The sequence below is a fragment of the Mustelus asterias genome, unplaced genomic scaffold, assembly GCF_964213995.1.
Source record: "Mustelus asterias unplaced genomic scaffold, sMusAst1.hap1.1 HAP1_SCAFFOLD_69, whole genome shotgun sequence".
Taxonomy (NCBI): Eukaryota; Metazoa; Chordata; class Chondrichthyes; order Carcharhiniformes; family Triakidae; genus Mustelus; species Mustelus asterias.
Genome location: NW_027590131.1, coordinates 1,298,444 through 1,319,802, shown reverse-complemented (window position 1 = coordinate 1,319,802; position 21,359 = coordinate 1,298,444). Strand labels below are relative to the sequence as shown.

Genomic DNA, 21,359 nt, shown 5'->3' with positions numbered 1-21,359 from the left:
TCTTCCATTGGTCACATGGAGCTCTGGGTTAGGAACAGTCTGCAGGACATGTTGGAATGTGCATTACCCTCTAACATTCTTCACTCTCTCACAAATCAACAGCTGCGGTGAGCGGGAGACAGGCGTGTAGCTCTGAAGATGGGGAGGGGTCAGAGGATGGATTGTCACATTATACTCTATAACGTCCGCCAGAGCAGATAATGTCTCTCACGATTAGCAAAGGGGTTACAATCTGGCAGCACAGGAGAGCACACACAAACCCGAGCAGCTGATGGAGGCAGGAATAGCTGAGTTCACTCACACTCTCGAGAGGACAGGTCATTGTCAGCTTCAGGAAGATGAAATGTGACTGGAGTCTTTAACAATGCAGCAGATACTGGAGCTGCAGCGTAAGGTATTTTAACATCCGGTGGAGTTTCCAAAGGCTGTGTGTATCCATACATAAAGGATGGAGGAGTCAATCCAGGCCAGCAGTGTTACCATGTCTCAGGTCTGAGCACAAATAGCATCCTCCACAGAGAGATTGGTGACCTTCATGGAGAGTCACATCCAGCCTATCACCCACAGGAAATACACATGAACCTGCATGTTCTCACCACCTCCATGAGCTCTGTGGAACACGGGCTGTGGGAGGCGTGGGAAAATGTGCCTGGAGTAACTGTTAGGAGCTCCCCAGCTGAGCAGGGAGGGTCCAGTTTGCCCTGAATGGATAGAGGTGCGGCTGCCTGCAGCATTTGGGAGCTCCTCTCAGGATGCCCCTGGTGTGGGCAGTGGGTCCCCTTCTGCTCCGACTGTGACACAAGCACCTCACGAAGCTATGATGACAGAGACAACTCCAGCATCTGTGCAGAGGACCCGCAGTTGGCCGGATCCTTCCAGGACTCAGGAAATCCGAGGACAAAGGCCACGGTCATCAAAATTCCCAGAGGAGAGGAGAGAGGTAAGATGCTGCCTGCAGCTCAGCGGAAAGTGTGGGGATGGGGGTGGATGTCATGGTGGGGTTGCTTCCTTGGGTTTCACAGGATTATACTTTGTTATTACTGGTCACTTTGTTATGTCTGTATTTTCAGTAAATTCAGAGATGGAGCACCACTAAAAAAATGCTTCACCATATTACTGGGTCTTTAACAGTTCACCGGGAATGTGAGATGGGAAATACAGCACTGAATCAGGTCAATACAATTCCAATACCTTTGTTTCATGTCGTGACGGCTCCAGGGAAATTATAAAACATTCACAGAAACAGCAACAGTGCTGGAGATGGTGAAGATTTATTACACTGAATGGCTGTGTGAGTTAAGGTTCTTGGAAAACATGTCTGCATTACTGAATCTCCATCCTCCCTGACACATATCCCATGTCCCTGGCCTGTGGTCCATGGGGTTCCTCATCATGAAGCATCTGGTCAACATTGTATTGCATCACACTTTGTTCAAAGCTTCTCCACTCTAGATCCAGGTTGTATGGAACACAGCACAACACCTGGACATTTGAGACCCTCGCTGAGTATATTAAATAGTTCCACCAGATCTATCTTTAGAATTCCTCTGGCCTGTGCAATGGTCACACTATTTGTCCTGTCGCAGCTGTTTTTTCTCTCTTCCGTGACTGTGTTTGGGTTACACACAGGCACAATTACCCACCTCTACAGTGGGTAGCGCTTGTCTTTATTAATTCTTTCAAGGGATGATGGTATCACTGGCAATGCCAACACTTGCAGCCCATCCCCAATTGCTTTTGAGAAGGAGGTGGTGAGCCATCTTCTTAAATTCTGCAGACCATCTGGTACAAAACCGCTAGGAAGGGACATCCGGGATTATGATCCCGCATCAGTGATGGAAAAGCAATATATTCCAAGTCAGAATGGTGTGTGGTTTGGAAAGAAATCTGAAGCTGGTTGGTGTTCCATCCTTCTGATATCCTTGGCCATCTCGGTGATGGATAGTGCCTGTTTGCATGATGCTGGCTCAGGAACCTTGGTGAGCTGCTACATTCCACCTTGTATGTGGTAAAATACTGCCACTGTGCGTCAGTGGTAGAGACAGCCAATGTTTAGTTTGGTGAATGGCCAGCTGATCCAGTGGGCTCCTTTTCCATGGATGAGCTTCTTCAGTGTTTTTGAAGCTGCAGTCAATCCAGCAAGATGAGCGGATTCCATCACACTGCTGACTTGTGTCTTGGTGGTGGGAAAAATCTGGGAGACAGGAGGCGAGTTCCTCATCTCCGAATTCCCAGACTGTGATCTACCCTTGGAGCCATAGTGTTTACAGTTCAGTGTCTGTTCAATGGTCCCAGTGCGCCCCCACCACTCAGGATGTTGATGGTCGAGGATTCAGCAATGGTGCTGCCATTCAATGTAAAGGGAATATGGTTAGATTCCCGTCTGTTGGAGATGGTCCTTGCCTGGCATTTGTGCAGTGAAACATTACTTGCCATTTATCAGGTTAAGCCTGAACGTTCTTCAGAGCTAAAGACGCTAGCTCTGTCGAAGAGTCATCCAGATTCGAAGGGTTAGCTGTTCTCTCTCCACAGAAGCTGTCAGACATGCTGAGCCTTTCCAGCATTTTCTGTTTTGTTCAGGTCTTGCTGTTTATGGGCATGGACTGCTTCAGTCTCTGAGGAATTGTGAACAGTACTGAGCATTGTGCAATCATTAGTGAGCATCCTCACTTCTGACATTATAATGGAAGGCAGGACATTGATAAAGCAATTGAAGGTGGTTGGGATTTGGACATCACCCTCAGGAACTCCTGCAGTGATGTTCATGAGGCACTGGAAGGATGACACTTTTCTGACGTTCAAGAGCAGACTGATGGAGCAGCAATTCATCAGATTGGATTTGCCCTGCTTTTTTCAACATTGTCCGGTAGATCCAGTGTTGTAGCTGTACTGGAACAGCTTGGCTAGGGGAATGGCTAGTTGTGGAGCACAATTCTTCAGTACCATTGCTGGGGTACAGCCAGGCTGACAGAGTTTGCAGTATGCAGCGCCTTCAGTCATTTCTTTACCTCACATGCAGTGAATCAAATGGTCATCTGTAATGTTGGGGACCTCAGGAGGAGGCTGAGATTAATCATTCTACTCAGCACTTCTGGCTGAAGATGGCACTGATGCTCTGGGTTCCCTCATCAGTAATGATGGAATTCTTGTGCATGTTTATAGAATCATAGAATTCCCACAGTGTAGAAGGAGGCCCTTTGGCCCATCGAGTCTTCACCAATTCTTTGAAAGAATATCATATCCAGGCCCTATCTCTGTAACTCCACATATATGGCCCACTAATCCCCGGAACCTACACACCCTGAGATACCAAGGGACAACTTAGCATAGCCAATCAACCGAACCTGCACATCTTTGGACTGTGGGAGAAAATTGGAGCACCCAGAGGAAACCCACACAGACACTGGGAGAACGTGCAAACTCTACACATCAAGTCACCCAAGGCCGGAATTGAACCCTGGTACCAGGCGCTGTGAGGCAGCAGTGCTGACCACTGTGCCACCGTGTCGCCTAATGTAACCGGCATGTCCAACATTTTGTGGCATGTCTAACACTATTTATGACTGGATATGGCAAGACAGCAGATCTCTGATCTGATCCATTGGTTTTGGTGTGATTGAGCTCGGTCTATCATATGCTGTGTCCGCTCTCTGCTCTGGTGGCCGTGTGCTGGAGCTTCACATCTCATCTTTAGATAAACCCAAGTCTCATTTGGTAGTACATGTAAAGAAAATTAGTTGTAGTAACACAGTACTGGTTGCTGGGGAAAGCCACTGTCAGCTTCCGATAAATGAAAAGGTACAGTTCACCTCTCCTGCCTGTTTCCTGTCACTCAGATAACTTCATATTCAGGCTGCCTTTGTCTCTTTTATTTCATGGTCTCCAACTTTGCTCCCAAGCTTATTTTGTGTCTCCTAATAGCGGACAGTGTTTTTAATAACACAAATACTGACAGCAATGGTATATTTAGTATCATTATTTGTGTTCTTAAAAACAATGTCCATTATTAATAGGGACATCATTCAGACTATTCTGCACTGTGATTATTGCCATTGCCAGCTGAGCTGTGCCTTGAACTGCTGGGCTGTGAGCTCTGGAATTCTCTTCATAACCCTCCCCACCTCCATCTCTGCATTCTCTTTTCAGATGCTCCTTAAGCTCCGTTTAACGTAAATTTGAGAGTGGATCCCTCAGGATAAAACTCATCAGAATTCAATGTAGTTTGTAATCTGCCTTACCGATATACAGCAGTTTTCTATGTTTAATCAAACTGAGAAGCCGACAGACATAAACATCTATAATCTGAATGACAAATTAAACTAAATTGAACATGTGACCAGCCATATCTGGGAATTCTATAAACATTTAATTGTTTTGTCCATCTTTTTTATTCTCATGAATGGATTTGAGAATAATTATAAATGATTAGTTAATTCTTTCACTCCTGAATCTCGCAGTTTATTGTAACTCAGGTTCAGACACATCACTGACTGGTTTGTACTGAGAGCAGAGGTGAGAATATCTGAGGCTGTTACTCTCCAAACTGAAAACAGAGAGGGAAAGATTTCAGGAATCAGAGCGAATCCGTGGTGTTGAACACGAATACTGACAGAAATTATGTGGAATGGTTATTAATGACACGATTACTGACACTGATAATAATTTACAGTGTCAGACCATCCACTGATTATTAACACAATCTCTCACAGTCTGATACTTACTCCAGTTTCTGTATTTTACATTCTGGATTCCTCAGAGCCGCAGACAGTAGTTTCACTCCTGAATCTCCCACTTCATTGCAATACAGACTAAATGGAGAAAGTGAGAAACACATTAAATTCAGATTAATGTTCAGCAGGAAAAATAGCTGGATCTATTTTTGTGTCAGAAACTTAGCAAGTTAAGATTCAAGTTACGATACGATACCTCACCCAAGTTGATCTTTCTCTACACCCCAGCTATGACTGTAACACTACATTAGAACATAGAAGAACATAGAAAAGCTACAGCACAAACAGGCCCTTCGGCCCGCAAGTTGCGCCGAACAATTTCCTTACATTCTCGGCTCATCGAAAACCCTCTATCTTACTAACCTCCATGAACCTATCCAAAAGACTCAATCGAATCCACTTCCACCACCACTACCGGCAGCCGATTCCACGCACGCACCATCCTGTGAGTGAAAAACTTACCCCTATGATGTAATGATGACAATGATATAATGGTCAGCATAGTTGCTTTCTAAGCAGTTGATACAGGTTTAATTCCCAGCTATCTCAGTTTGTTGGAGTGAATGAAGAGAGGGCCAGGAGCCTGTAACCACAACCTTAAATAGTGAGTCAATCCAATTGAGTCAAGTCTGTGGCTCCAGACGGGAGCACTGGTGTTAAGCTCAGCTGAGGGTTGGAGGGTCAGTTGATCATTTAACTACACTGAGTCGACCCACACTGAGTTCAAAAGGGAAATGGTAAGTCTAATAATGACACACAGGAAACTAAATTCATTGGTTGGTAAAAAAAATGCCATTTGCGACTGGCTTTATATTGCTGTGAATTGGAGGAAGCAACAGAAAGGGTCAATGATGGTTCTGCTGTTGATGTGGTGTACATGGATATTCAAAAATCATCTGATGCAGTAACACAACAGACTTGTGGCATAAGCTCATAAAATAACTGGGAAAGTAGCAACGTGGATACAAAATTGGATGAACAAAGAGTAATGGATATTTTTCAGGCTGGAGGATGTCGGTAGTGGAGAACCCGAGAGGTCAGTATTGGGATCCTTGCTTTTCCCTGATATATATGAATGATCTCGGTAAATGCAGTCTCGAGGAAAATTTCAAATTTTGTTGATCACAGAAACCTTTGAGGCGTCGTAAACTGTGAGGAGAAGAGCTTGGGACTGAAAAACAGACAATAGTGGAGTGTACAGATAGGTGGCAGATTAAGTTCAATGCAGAGACGTGCGAGGTGATACTTTCTGGTAACATGCACATGAGGAAGGAATATAAAATAATCGGTAGAATTGTTAACAGAGTGCAGGAGCAGAGGGACTGGACGTATATGCACATTGATCATTGCCGTTAGCAGGGCAAGTGTAGGGAGCAGTTAATAAAGAATACAGCATCTTGGGCTTTACTGCTGTGAAATAGTTTATGTTTGTAGGCATCAGATAATAATTCATGAGTTTAAGTTTAATTTGTGTTTCTGTGCTTGTGTGTTAAGAAAGAGCCAAAACTTTAATTTCACTTCGTGTTAAACAAAGCTGCCTGCCTGCGGGTTTTTTGTGTCCCTGCATTTTAATTTAAGGTTTACGACATTGTCAGAGTTATAGAGGTTAAAAAAATGATTGCTTATATTCAGAAGTCCACAATGAATGATAGAAACACTGAGTTTCAGTTGCAACCAGTTAACCCAAGAAGCGAGATGGAGTTCACAGAGGCTGCCAGGAGAGGCAGGGCAATGCAGGGACTCAGAAAGCAGGACCCACAAGATAAATCACCGTCAGAAACCAAGGAGGAAAAGAGGAGTGCCAGGAAGACAGAAGTCAAAGAGACAAAAAAAACCTGAATCTGAACAAGCGACTGCTCCCTGAAGTTAAAGAGAGGAGCAGAGAGAGGTTCCCAGTTAAAGGCAGAGCTGCGAGGTGCAGACATTGTAAAGTTTGCTCACGAGAATCCAGATATCTGATATATTCCTAAAGTTGGTGACACCTTCATACAGACTATGAGGCGCTGGTGTCTGTTGGCACGGCTGAGTATGGAGGAATAATGAAAGGAAACATTGAAATATTGGACAGGGATCCTTGGTGAAGGCACCTGACAGAAAGCATTGAAAAGATTCCAAAAGCTGCTTTTGTTTCTCGAGTGGAGCTTCTGGAGCGGAAGCATCAGTCCCAGTGAGACGGGTTTTCTCACATTGTTACAAACATTTGGGGGGATTTGAAGAAGAATCCACTGAAGTTACTTTGGGTGGCATCTGTCACTGAGTTTCAGAGAGTGGTATATCTGAACCACAGGTGGATTGTTGGTTTACATTAACTGTGTACTTACTGAGAACATTAAAGCATAAGATCTATTTTGTAACTCGTGTCATCCTTACAGATCTGCAGACATCTGTGAAGTTAGATGGGGTGGTGCATTGCAGTTATTTTTTTAACAAAGGTTTTATTCTTTTGTTAAAAGTTAATCGCCTACCTTGTTATTCTGTTCATCTACATTTCTAAATAATAAAACAATAAATAAAAGTTATGATTTACTGAGCCGGGTTTCTGCTCTTCGACCTGACTGTCCAGAAATCAGCTGGGATCATAACATTGTCAATAGGGGCATAGAGTACAAGAGCAAGGAGGCTGTGCTGAACCTGCAAAAGACATCAGTTAGATCTCAGTTCAGCGCGTCATACTTTACGAAGGCTTCGAACACATTGGAGAGAGCGCTGAACATGTTTAAAAGATTGGCTACAGGGATGTGAAACTTCAGACACGAGGATCGATAGGCGAGATTGTTCACCTTGGAAGGAAGAAAGCCGAGAGGACATTTGATAGAAATGTTCAAAATAGTGATGGTGCTGGAGAGAACAGGGAGCAAATCAAAATGTTGCTGCTCGGACAAGGATCAACAACAAGATTTAAAGTGATTTGAAAAAGATGCAAATACAGTGTGAATAAAGCTATTTTTTTTAAACACAGCGAGTGATTCAGGTTTTATGAGGCTGCAGTCAGAACCATGGAACAGAAACAGCGTGGGCTGCTGTAACCTAAGGGAGGTTTCTTTTCACAACTGCACACTGTGAGGTTTAATACAAGACTGAACCTCCACTGCGACCCTGACTGATGTTACCAGTTATCACATGACTTATAAAAGGACACTGTCCCGATAAAACACACACCAACTATAATACATAACAGAGGCAGCGTGCAGGAAAATAATCCTGACAATAATTAGCCACAAACTGTAAGCTGTACCGAACACAAGAGAAACAAATTTCCTTCTCGCATCATACATAATCGGATGGTTTCTGTTGGGAGAGTGAAATATCCTTTTTTTAAATTTGTAACGAGGCGTTTACACCTCTAATTATTTAAAATTTATCCCAATAATGCTTTTATTCACTCAAGGAACGTGATCATCACTGGTTTTGCCAACATTTATTGCCGATGCCTATTTGCCCACGAGAATCTGCCTTCTTGAACCGCTGTAGTTTTATCAGAGAATTCAAAATTTATTACAGGTTCAGAAGGAGGCCAATCGGCCCATCATGTCTGCATCTGCTCTCAAATGAGCTTTATGACTTTGTGCCATTCTCCCGCGCTTTCTCTGTGACCATTGGACATTGTTTCCCTCTTGACTTCCTCAACTGAACATGTCTGTTTTATTAGAACAAAGGAAATGGCTTCTCAGCAATGAAAATATCCGCTCTGAGACCAAACAGTTACCTCAATTCCTGACATTTGTGCAGAACGGGTCCCAGCCGCTGGAGCCCTTCACACTGAATGTAACATCCCCATAGATCGAGGTGTTTTATTGTATCACAGAGTCCAATGACATGAGACAGGACCGCACAGTCAATCGGGGTCAGTCGCAATCCGCGAAATGAAAGTTTTACCATAGATCCCACTGTGTTCCGAGCCAGTGCTTTATTCTGAGTCTCAAACAGGTAGTGGAATGTGTTCAGGAGCTTCCTCTTCCCAGTTTCAGTCTGTGAGTCTCCAATCTGCCCTTCAACCTTCTCCTTCACCCAGTCAATCACTCGGCAGGTTGTTTGATGAAGAAACGGACCCAGAAACTCCACCAGGGGTCGAGCTGACTGTGGGGAGGAGAGACCAGCAACAAAACGGAGAAATATCTCAAATCGCCCATCTTTCTCGCTGTGAACTTCACTGAGGAGTTTCCCGATCTCCCCGGGATCTGGAGTCAGGAATTGTGTGAGTGCAGCTACAAACTCTTGGATGGTGAGGTGTGGGAATGTGTAAACCACACTCTGGGCAGATTCATCTTTCTCCAAAAGTTCCACCAGGAATCCAGACAGGAACTGGGAAGGTTCCAGCTTGTACTTGATCAAATCGCCATCTCTAAACACAATCTTCTTCTCAGACACTCCTGTGAAGGCCATCTCACCAAGCTTCAGTAACACATCACGGAGGTTTTCAATCTCTCGGCCATGGTTTTTCAGAATGTTGTAAATATAGTAGGAATATAGTTGGGTGATGGTCTTGGGAACTTGCTGCTGTTTCCTGTCTCTTTGTGTAAAGAAGGGACCCAGTGACAGACCGAGGATCCAGCAGTAGGAAGGGTTGTAACACATGGTGTACAGGATCTCGTTCTCCTCCACGTGTTTGAAAACAGCTGCTGCCACCGTCTGATCTTCAAAAAACTTGTTGAAATATCCCTTCCGTTCATCACCAACAAATCCCAGGATTTCAGCCCAGACACTGATGTCAGCCTTTTCCAATAAATGTAATGCAGTGGGGCGGCTGGTCACGAGCACTGAACATCCTGGGAGCAGCTTGTGCTGTATTAAACTGTACACAATGTCAGACACTTCACACCAGCATTCGGGATCTGTGCACATGGACTGAGGTTCTGTATTTCTCCGATTGTCGGCAAAATCAATCCTGTCCTTGAATTCATCCAAACCATCGAATATAAACAGCAATCCCTCTGGGTTCTTCCAGAGCTCTCCCAGAATATTCCCAAAGTAGGGATACTGATCCAATATCAGATTCCTCAGGTTTATTCTACTGTTAATAGTGTTCAAATCCCGGAATTTAAAATTGAAAACAAATTGAAAGTGTGGGTATATTTTCCCAGTGGCCCAGTCATAAACAATCTTTTGTACCATTGTTGTTTTTCCAATTCCCGGCACTCCGCTCACTGCTGCTGAACTCCCAGATTTGAATTTTCTCTGGGAAAAGCTGCTCTGGAACAATTGATCAGTTCGGATTTTTTCCAGTTCTTTCCGGAGATCTTTCTCTCTCCATTCTTCATGGTCCCGGCCTCTTGCCAGCAGTTCATGTTCGACAAGTGTCCGATCTCGAACAGTAGAAATAACCGTGAGCTCAGCGTATCGACCAACCAGCTGGAAAATCTTAACCTTCTCCTTTATGAGGATAGTGTTCACTCTCAGTGTTTCAGTTTGTACCCGGAGTGTCTCCTTGTGTTTCTGTTGGAGATCTTCAATAAGAATGGAGAGAAAGTTAGTTCTATTGGCATTTTACAAACATCCCGGTAAAATTGACCAATCCATTAAATATTGCAGGCATTAGTTCAGTTCCAACATAGATTTTTGTACAACTGGCTTTGACAACTAATGGCCCATGGGCCAAATTCAGCCTCTGAACTGTTTGTATTCAGCCTAATAAATATGGCTGGACAGCTCAGCTCTGCAGAAGTCAAATCTGATCCAAACACCGGTCTCCCTTTCTGCCTCTGCAGATCTGCAGAGTTTCTCCACAATTTTCTCTTTTTATGTCATTTGTCCTGTAACAGAATTAGACCACAAATAAAGAAAATATGGGGAGAAAGGAGGCTGTGATTGGACAAGCAGCAAAGTGTTGAAAACTCCACTTTTCTATTTCAATTTGAATCTTACAGAGCTCGTATCACGACAGCGAATAGCAGAGTTCAGGTCAGGGCAGAGAAAGGGCGAGAATCCTGAGGAACAATTATTGCACGTGAGTGGGGAGTTTGTGTGTGCAAATATATGTGTGAGTGAGTGCACAGAGAGAGAGAGAGAGATGGAGAAAGACAGAAGCAGAGTGTGTGCGAGAGAGTGTGTGTGAGATTATGTGAGAGTGACAGAGAATGAGAACAACTGACAGAGAGCGTGTGGGAGGGAACATGAGAGTGAAAAATTCCCTGAGACTGTGGGTGTTAAACAGAATGCGATAATAACAGAGGAAAGGTTGAGGGATAAAGGTTGTGAGACTGTGTTAGGGAGAATGACAGAGGAAGCGATGAAGAGGGAGATAGTGCGCGTGAGGAAAGGCGAGAGGATAATATTGTGAGACTGAGTAGGTGAGAGTGAGAATGTCGATATAAGATAAAGAGAGAAAATGTGAGCGCAAAACAGTTATCGATGTGTGTTTGAGAAACACACAGCGTGTATGGAAGAGAGTGCGTGTGAGAGGAAGAATGAGGGTGTTGTGGGTGTACATAAGAAAGAGATTGTGAGAGTATGTGAGAAATATGTGAGAGGAAGACCATGCGAGAGATTATGTGACAGAGAATCTGTGTGTGACTGAGTGACGATGAGTCTGATAATGTGTGTATGAGTGCGTGTGTGTGAGTCTCTGTGAGGGATAGAGTGTGAGAGTGTGTGCGCGAGTGACAGTGAGTATGAGAATGTGTATGTGAGAACATGTGTATAACTGTGTATGTGGGACAGCGTGTATGTGTGTGAGAGAGAGTGTATTGTGACAGAAATTGTGCAAGAGAGTTTGTGCGAGAGGGTCCATTGGAGAGGTTTTTTTTAATCATTGACTGGATCCAGATGTCACTGGCTAGGGTACATATATTGTCCGTCGCCGATTGCCTTTGCGATTGTGGCGATGAGCTGCCTTCTTGAAGTCAAGGAACCGAACAGCACGTCTTTCGGGCTATGGGAGAGAAACGGAGCACCCGGAGGAAAACCATGCAGGCGCAGGGAGAACGTGCAGACTCCACATAGACAGTAACCCAAACCAGGAAAAGAACCCGTGTCCCTCGCCTGTGAGGCAGCATAGGGGGAGCAGCTGGAAAATGCAAGGTTAAAACAGAAGTTTAGTGAAGCAAAACTTGAAATTGTCATGTGGCCTTAGAAGTTGAACAATATAATGATATGCAAGTGTCACGGGTGAGTCACTTTCATACACACTGTGAGAAGGACGATAATGAGAAAGAGAGCTGTGATAGAGAGGGATGCAGCTAACAAGAATTTGGGGAGATAGTGCAGAAATATAGTAAATTCGAGGCAACTGTGAAGTGAAACATAGAACGCAATCAAAAACTGTCTAACGACACAACGTGTCAGAAGGAGATAGAGGCTGACATAGAGAGTGATAAATTGACGTCTCTATTCTCAGCTCAAATGGTATGATGTGCAGTTTTAAGAACCATGGGCTGGATGGAATCAGTGATCAATTGAATTATTGAATTTGCTACTGTCGCCTATGGTGGGTTGTTTTACACATTTGGGAACATAGAGCTGGATGAAGACAGCGACAGGGACGGAGATATGGTGTGCATTTGGTGAAACCATCAGGTCCACTTGCAACATCTGGGCATTTGGTGAAACCATCAGGTCCACTTGCAACATCTGGGCATCAGTGCGAGCTGATTGGAGGGTTAGCAGCTGGAAAGAACCTTGCACCACATGGCATGTTATTTGCTGATATTATTTTCCAAGAGGCAGAGATTTATTTTTTATATGCACTTTGCTTTATTCAGTGATGTTCAGAACGTTTTAGCCAGTTCACATAACGGGTGGGGATATGAACACTTTGATGGGCGGGGTGGAGCAGTCTCAGCTGACCGTATCCATGGACACGGCTGCGCTTGTTTAGACGGGAGAGTTAACTCATGTGGCTTATCACCAATGGAGCTGTCGGCCTCAGAGTCGGGACATCTGCTCAGGAGAATTATAGTTATGAGACTCAAGTAGACATTTGATGGGTTGAATAGCGAGCCACTTTTGTTGGTTTGAGCACATTTGGTTTTCAGCACTTGGAAATGGATCAAATTTGCAGTTAAACTTTTTATGTATATAGTTTTTATCTCACAGTGATCCCAAGGGAACCATGTAAAAGCCATTGTATTGGCAGTACATTTTTCTTTCTTTTTCTCCTTCCCCCTCTCTCAATGCTTTCTTCTCTGATATCAGGCTACTTGCCGAGCTGGATACTCCGGTCAGATCAATTAAATGCAGATTATTATGGATGTGTTCAAGGTAATTAGCTAGAATGTAAACCTGATATAAACCTCTTAAGGGAAAAATGCTCTCTCAGCTGAAACATCAAAGCTGCAAAATTGCATTTTTAAAGGAAACACATTTGTCAAATAAAGAACATAGTAGCTGGGCAGATCTTGGGAAAACCAGGTCTTCTTTTCCTCTCACCCATCAGGGGGAATAAGGGGTTTAACAATCTTATTTCACAGACTGGTGAAGTTTTGTGTCCACTCACAACATACGGACAATGAAGGCAAATTCGTATTGCATGATGGAACAGGAGAAGGCACGGAACTTTCATTCATGCGCCCCAAATGAGAATAACCCACAATTCATGAAAATATTCTTCAACCTTATCTCAGCTAAAAGTACAGGATTGTTCTTATTGGGTGAGATTCGAATTGTGTTCTGTCCCAAATGGGAGACTGGCTCTCAGCATCATCAAACCCCTGCTCCAATATAAGCAAATCACTGAGCAATCGTGTTACTGAATCTGGGCTGCTGGACATATGGAAGCTTCTGCACCCGAGTAACACAGACTTTGTATTTTATTCCAAAACTCACTGCTGTCACTCTCGCATTGACTATTTATTTACAATTGAGTCAGAGTCTCATAGAATCATTGACAGTGACATTCTCACTATAACTCTCTCTGATCATAAGTCCATAGACTTGTGACCTGGGTCAAAATCTACTGCAAAGAGCTGGCGTTTGAATGCATCTTTCTTAAATGATGATGAGAAAATAATTACAACGTTGTCTATAACTTAATACTGTCTCTGATCCGATGAAACAGCGTAAAGGAACATTTAAGGGGCCGCATCATATCATTTACTTGTTCCAAAAAGGAAGAAGAATAAATTAAAGTGATCAAATGCAAAAAGGTAATTCATAATTTAGAACAGCAACACAATTAGCAGCACTCATTAACTTTGATGGTCACCCTCACAAAGGCTCGCCGAGCTCTCGATACTTGACTTTCAGAACACGTTGAAGGGTGTTTATGAGTTGCAAAACAGAGACATTACGAGCATGCTAACAAGGCGAGCCTTGATAGTGGGGAAGGAAGCCACCAGGTCCATCGAGTCTGTACCGACTCTCCAACAGAACATCCCACCCAAGCACATTCCCGTAACTCCACATATTTACCCCCACTAATCCCCCGAAATGGATTAGTTAACTGAGGATTTGAACTATTTAAAGAATAAACTTGAAAAAACAAACTTGACAACGGTTCAGTGAAGTTCAGACATTCGAAGCATTTCTGGACTATGGTGGAAAATACACAGAACAAGAAAATGAGGTTCTGGTAATTTAGAGTTGCTGAAGTGAAAAAATATAAAGCACAACAGACGAAAGATGATTGGGAAAAACAGGAATGCACTGTGAAGGTTGTGATGCGATCAGCCATGGACTTGTTCATAAGAACATAAGAACATATGAAATAGGAGCAGGAGTAGGCCATCTAGCCCCTCGAGCCTGCCCCGCCATTCAATAAGATCACGGCTGATCTGAAGTGGATCAGTTCCACTTACCCGCCTGATCCCTATAACCCCTAATTCCCTTACCGACCAGGAATCCATCTATCCGTGATTTAAACATATTCAACGAGGTAGCCTCCACCACTTCAGTGGGCAGAGAATTCCAGAGATTCACCACCCTCTGAGAGAAGAAGTTCCTCCTCAACTCTGTCCTAAACTGACTCCCCTTTATTTTGAGGCTGTGCCCTCTAGTTCTAGTTTCCTTTCTAAGTGGAAAGAATCTCTCCATCTCTACCCTATCCAGCCCCTTCATTATCTTACAGGTCTCTATAAGATCCCCCCTCAGCCTTCTAAATTCCAACGAATACAAACCCAATCTGCTCAGTCTCTCCTCACAATCAACACCCCTCATCTCTGGTATCAACCTGGTGAACCTTCTCTGCACTCCCTCCAAGGCCAATATATCCTTCCGCAAATAAGGGGCCAATACTGCACACAGTATTCCAGCTGCGGCCGCACCAATGCCCTGTACAGATGCAGCAAGACATCTCTGCTTTTATATTCTATTCCCCTTGCGATATAGGCCAACATCCCATTTGCCTTCTTGATCAATGGTGGAGCAGTTTAGAGGGACCGAGGGGTCAACATTTGCTCCTAATGTGTGTGGTCGTATGAATTGCAAACTTGAACCTGTGCAGAACAGATGAGGATGGACGACAAATTCAAACAATATTTAACCCTGATTCCGAGACTTCGACTTTCTGATTCCCAAACTCTGACAACTAATTATTCAGACTCTTAGAAGTGAAATAATTAGTTTGAATTCTTCACTGTCATCACTTACCTTTTAGGTTACTGGGTACTTCCGATAAACCTTGTGGGATGTTCATGTAAACAAATGCATCAGGACCTGATTAAAGGAATTACAATCATGAAATCAGCTATGTGCAATATCAGAACAATCTGCAATGGTTAATTCACTGCGCGATTTTACTGTACCACGTGTCGGTAATTCTCTCAGTATTTTCTCCAACTTTGGTAACCCACGGTGCATTTCCACAAAGGATTCCCACATCACCCTGAGAGCCCGAGGGCCTTTCTCTATCACCAGATTTAGGAGCAGTTTGGAACAGTCTGCGAGGTTCCCACTGTCTGCGATTTCCTTTACTTTCTGTAAAGAATAATAAGGAGCGTATTGGAAAACAGAGTGAAAGGTAAGCACTGGGAATGAGAAGGAAAGGATCTGTTCAGGGATTTCCCAGTTGTTTTGAGGACAGGAGGCAGTCCCTGGACTGGGTCCTGATCCCTTCTCAACACTGAATAAAGATCACATTTTGATTCGGTCTTTAATTTAAACGACATATGAATAAACCAAATTTTTAATTTAAAATAATTTTCAAAGAGAGTGAGAAATCCCAGAGAACCAGCAATAATTTCAATGGGATTAATTTCATCTGAACTTCCGTGCCCAACATGACATCAGATTACTGTTAGACTATATGATCCACTTTTTTATGATGTTGTGGCAGTGTATCATGTAAATGGTAAACACCGCTGCCATGTGTGTCGATAGTGGAGGGTGTGAATGCTGATGTTGGTGAGATGGGGTGTCAATCAGGTGGCTGTTTTGTCCGGGATGCTGTCGAGCGTCTTGAAAGTTGTTGGAACTGCGCACATCCAGGCAAGTGGAGACGATTCCATCACACTCTGACTGTGCCTTTTAGACGATGAAGAGGTCTTGGGGAGTGAGGAAGTGAGTCACGCTCCACAGAATCTGACCTGCCCTCGTCACCAGTATTTTGTGCCTGGTACAATTCAGTTTCAGGTCAGCTGCACCCCCCCAGCATCGTGATAGTGGGGGATTCAATGATTGTAATGAAATTCAATCGCCAAGGAGGGAGGGGTGGAATCTCTTTTGATGGCATTTGTAATTGCCTGGCATTTTTGTAGCGCAAACGTTACTTGGCATATCGCAGCCCAGGCCTGACTGGTGTCCAGGTTTTCTTGCATATGTGCACTAATTGCTTCAGCATCTGTGGAGTTGCAAATTGTGCTGAAAACAGTGTAATCATCAGCAAACACCCCACATCTGAGATTAAGTTATAACTACGATCACTGATACATAGAACATAGAACATAGAACATTACAGCGCAGAACAGGCCCTTCGGCCCACGATGTTGCACCGACCAGTTAAAAAAAAAAACTGTGACCCTCCAACCTAAACCAATTTCTTTTCGTCCATGAACCTATCTACGGATCTCTTAAACGCCCCCAAACTAGGCGCATTTACTACTGATGCTGGCAGGGCATTCCAATCCCTCACCACCCTCTGGGTAAAGAACCTACCCCTGACATCGGTTCTATAACTACCCCCCCTCAATTTAAAGCCATGCCCCCTCGTGCTGGATTTCTCCATCAGAGGAAAAAGGCTATCACTATCCACCCTATCTAAACCTCTAATCATCTTATATGTTTCAATAAGATCCCCTCTTAGCCGCCGCCTTTCCAGCGAAAACAATCCCAAATCCCTCAGCCTCTCCTCATAGGATCTCCCCTCCATACCAGGCAACATCCTGGTAAACCTCCTCTGCACCCTCTCCAAAGCCTCCACATCCTTCCTGTAATGTGGGGACCAGAACTGCACACAGTACTCCAAGTGCGGCCGCACCAGAGTTGTGTACAGTTGCAACATAACGCTACGACTCCTAAATTCAATCCCCCTACCAATAAACGCCAAGACACCATATGCCTTCTTAACAACCTTATCTACTTGATTCCCAACTTTCAGGGATCTATGCACACATACACCTAGATCCCTCTGCTCCTCCACACTATTCAAAGTCCTCCCGTTAGCCCTATACTCAACACATCTGTTATTCCTACCAAAGTGAATTACCTCACACTTCTCCGCATTAAACTCCATCCGCCACCTCTCGGCCCAACTTTGCAACCTGTCTAAGTCTTCCTGCAAACTACGACACCCTTCCTCACTGTCTACCACACCACCGACTTTGGTGTCATCAGCAAATTTGCTAATCCACCCAACTATACCCTCATCCAGATCATTAATAAATATTACAAACAGCAGTGGCCCCAAAACAGATCCCTGAGGTACACCACTTGTAACCGCACTCCATGATGAATATTTACTATCAACCACCACCCTCTGTTTCCTATCCGCTAGCCAATTCCTGATCCAATTTCCTAGATCACCCCCAATCCCATACATCTGCATTTTCTGCAGAAGCCTACCATGGTGAACCTTATCAAACGCCTTACTAAAATCCATATATACCACGTCCACTGCCTTGCCCCCATCCACCTCCTTGGTCACTTTCTCAAAAAACTCAATAAGGTTAGTAAGGCACGACCTACCTGCCACAAAACCATGCTGACTATCACCTATCAATTCATTACTCTCCAAATAACTATAAATCCTATCCCTTATAATTTTTTCCAACATCTTGCCGACAACAGAAGTGAGACTCACCGGTCTATAATTCCCGGGGAAGTCTCTGTTCCCCTTCTTAAACAATGGGACAACATTCGCTAACCTCCAATCTTCTGGTACTATACCAGAGGCCAACGACGACCTGAAGATCAGAGCCAGAGGCTCTGCAATCACTTCTCTTGCCTCCCAGAGAATCCTTGGATAAATCCCATCCGGACCAGGGGATTTATCTATTTTCAGACCCTCCAGAATATCCTGCACATCCTCCTTATCAACTGTAATACTGTCTATTCTACTCCCTTGCAACCCAGTGTCCTCCTCAGCTATATTCATGTCCCCTTGCGTGAACACCGAAGAGAAATATTGGTTCAATGCTTCACCAATCTCCTCCGGTTCCACACATAACTTCCCTCTGCCATCTATAACTGGCCCTAAACTTGCCCTAACCAACCTTCTGTTCTTGACATACCTATAGAACGCCTTAGGATTCTCTTTAACCCTATCCGCCAAAGTCTTCTCATGTCCCCTTTTAGCCCTTCTAAGCTCGCTCTTCAACTCCCTCTTAGCCAATCTAAAGCTTTCTAGTGCACTACCCGAGTGCTCACGTCTCATCCGAACATAAGCCTCCTTTTTCTTTTTAACCAACAAAGAAACTTTTTTGGTGCACCACGGTTCCCTAGCCCTACCAATTCCTCCTTGCCTGACAGGGACATACCTATCACAGACTCGCAGTAGCTGCTCCTTGAAAAAACTCCACATGTCGGACGTTCCCAGTCCCTGTAATCTCCTAGTCCAACCTATGTTTCCTAATTCTCTCCTAATAGCCTCATAATTACCCTTCCCCCAGCTAAAACCATTGGCCCGAGGTTCATGCCTATCCCTTTCCATCACTAAGGTGAACGTAACCGAATTGTGGTCACTATCACCAAAATGCACACCAACTTCCAAGTCTAGCACCTGGTCTGGCTCATTTCCCAGCACCAGATCCAATATAGCCTCACCTCTAGTTGGCCTGTCTACATACTGAGTCAAAAAACCTTCCTGCACGCTTTGAACAAAAACTGACCCCTCTAACGAGCTAGAGCTATAACAATTCCAGTCAATATTAGTCAAGTTAAAATCCCCCATAACAATTGCCCTATTACTTTCACTCCTAAGCAGGATTGACTCCGCAATCCTTTCCTCAACCTCTCTAGAACTTTTAGGAGGTCTATAAAAGACTCCCAACAGGGTGACCTCTCCTCTGCTATTTCTAATCTCCGCCCATACTACCTCAACAGATAAGTCCTCATCAAACCTCCTCTCTGACACTGTGATACAATCTCTGACCAATAATGCTACCCCTCCCCCTCTTCTACCTCCTTCCCTACTTCGACTAAAACATTTGAACCCCGGGACCTGCAGCATCCATTCCTGCCCCTGCTCTATCCATGTCTCTGAAATAGCCACAACATCGAAGTCCCAGGTACTGATCCACGCTGCAAGTTCACCCACTTTATTGCGAATACTCCTGGCATTGAAGTATACACATTTCAAACCCTGCTCCACCCCACCTCTGCAATGCCGTGCATTGCAGTCCCCATCCATGCATCCCTCACTTTCAGCCCCACTACTCAGGATCCCTCCCCCCCCCCGAATCAGTTTAAACCTCCCTGCATGGCCTTAGCAAATTTACCCCCCAGGATATTGGTCCCCTTCTGATTAAGGTGTAGACCATCCTTCTCATAGAGGTCACACCTTCCCCAGTACGAGCCCCAATTGCTTAAGTACCTGAACCCCTCCCTCCTGCACCATCCCCTCAGCCATGAATTCAAACCTTCCCTCTCCCTATTCCTCTCTAAACTATCCCGTGGTACAGGCAAGAGTCCAGAGATAACCACTCTGTCAGTCTTGGCCTTTAGTTTCCACCCCAACTCCATAAATCCCTGCCTAATATCCCCTTCCCCTATCCTCCCTATGTCGTGTGTCCCCACATGTACAATAACTTGTGGTTTATCTCCCTCCCCCCTAAGAGTCCTGAATACCCTGTCAGACACATCCCGGACCCCAGCCCCTGGTAGGCAACACACCAACCCTGAGTCCCTACCTTTAGTTCCGACCCTCCTATCTGTCCCCTTAATTGTGGAGTCCCCAATCACAAGGCCCAGTCTTTTACAGCCCCTAACCACCTGAGCTTTCTCACTCGGCTCACCCCCAGAGATCTGCTCTCTATGCTCAGTTGATTCCTCCTCAACTGTAGCCTCCAGCACCGAAAACCTATTATGGAGGGGAACCGCCCCAGGGGATTGTCTTCCCGATTGCTTCTTACCCCTCCTCCTGGCATTGACCCAAGCCTCATTTCTAGGAGTTACTATTTCTCTATAACTCCTATCAACTTCCACCTCCGCCTCCCGAATTATGCGGAGTTCCTCTACCTCCCCCTCCAGCTCCTTTACACGCTCCTCCAGAAGCTGCAATCTAATGCACTTCTTACAACTAAAATCTCCTGAAACACTACTGGATTTCCTCACCACATACATCCCACAGGAGATGCAGCATACTGCCTGAACTGCCATCCCTGAAGCCATTACCAGCAAGAAAAAAAGAAAACAAAAAAAATCTTCCCCACACTTCCCCAACTGTCACTCTCCACTGCAGCCCGAGCAACACTCCCTCACTGAGACACCAACTGTCACACTCTACTGCAGCCCGAGCAGCACTCCCACAGTGAGACACCAACTGTCACTCTCCACTGCAGCCCGAGCAGCACTCCCTCAGTGAGACACCAACTGTCACACTCTACTGCAGCCCGAGCAGCACTCCCTCACTGAGACAGCAACTGTCACTCTCCACTGCAGCCCGAGCAGCACTCCCTCAGTGAGACACCAACTGTCACACTCTACTGCAGCCCGAGCAGCACTCCCACAGTGAGACACCAACTGTCACTCTCCACTGCAGCCCGAGCAGCACTCCCTCAGTGAGACACCAACTGTCACACTCTACTGCAGCCCGAGCAGCACTCCCAGATACGTCTTTCTCTTGCCAGAATATTGCCATGTTTACAGTTTACATTTACTTTGGTTATTTCATGATATCATTTGGAGTGAACTGAATTAGCTAAGGACTGACATCTGTGATGACAGGGACCTCAATAGACAGTCAAAATAGATCATCTACTGGCTCCTAAAACAGAAAAGGCTCGAAAATCTCAGCAGGTCCGACAGCATCTGTGGGGAGAGAATAGAGACAAAGTTTCGTGCCCAGATAATCCTTCGTCAGAGCTCTGATGAAGGGTCATCCAGACTCGAAACGTTGGCTCTATTCTCTCCTCACAGGTGCTGTCAGACCTGCTGAGATTTTCCGGGGTTTTCTCTTTTTGTTTCACATTGCAGCATCCGCACTATTTTGCTTTAATTCTTTCTTTCACCTCCTGCGTTCTTCTGGCTAATAATATTTGCCAATGTTTCAGCTTTATCTTTTGTACTGGAATGTTCAGACATACTGAAACATATTTAATTTAG

General features: G+C 44.7%; 2 protein-coding genes across 2 annotated transcripts in view; both read right to left on the bottom strand.

Annotated features, from left to right (window-relative positions):
* LOC144483446 (NACHT, LRR and PYD domains-containing protein 3-like) overlaps window positions 1-7,444 on the bottom strand; it is a gene marked incomplete at its 3' end in the record, with an annotated part of 29,525 nt that extends 22,081 nt beyond the window's left edge. The window contains exons 1-2 of the mRNA XM_078202131.1: window positions 7,404-7,444; window positions 4,722-4,808 (exon numbers count right to left, since the gene is read on the bottom strand). Of these exons, the coding sequence (XP_078058257.1) occupies window positions 4,722-4,808; window positions 7,404-7,444 (128 nt within the window). The remainder of the gene's footprint in view (window positions 1-4,721; window positions 4,809-7,403) is intronic.
* Window positions 7,445-8,140: 696 nt separating this feature from the next.
* LOC144483455 (NACHT, LRR and PYD domains-containing protein 3-like) overlaps window positions 8,141-21,359 on the bottom strand; it is a 29,450-nt gene continuing 16,231 nt past the window's right edge. The window contains exons 4-5 of the mRNA XM_078202147.1: window positions 15,252-15,578; window positions 8,141-10,174 (exon numbers count right to left, since the gene is read on the bottom strand). Coding sequence (XP_078058273.1) covers window positions 8,433-10,174; window positions 15,252-15,297 — 1,788 coding nt within the window. The 5' untranslated portion in view covers window positions 15,298-15,578 and the 3' untranslated portion in view covers window positions 8,141-8,432. The remainder of the gene's footprint in view (window positions 10,175-15,251; window positions 15,579-21,359) is intronic.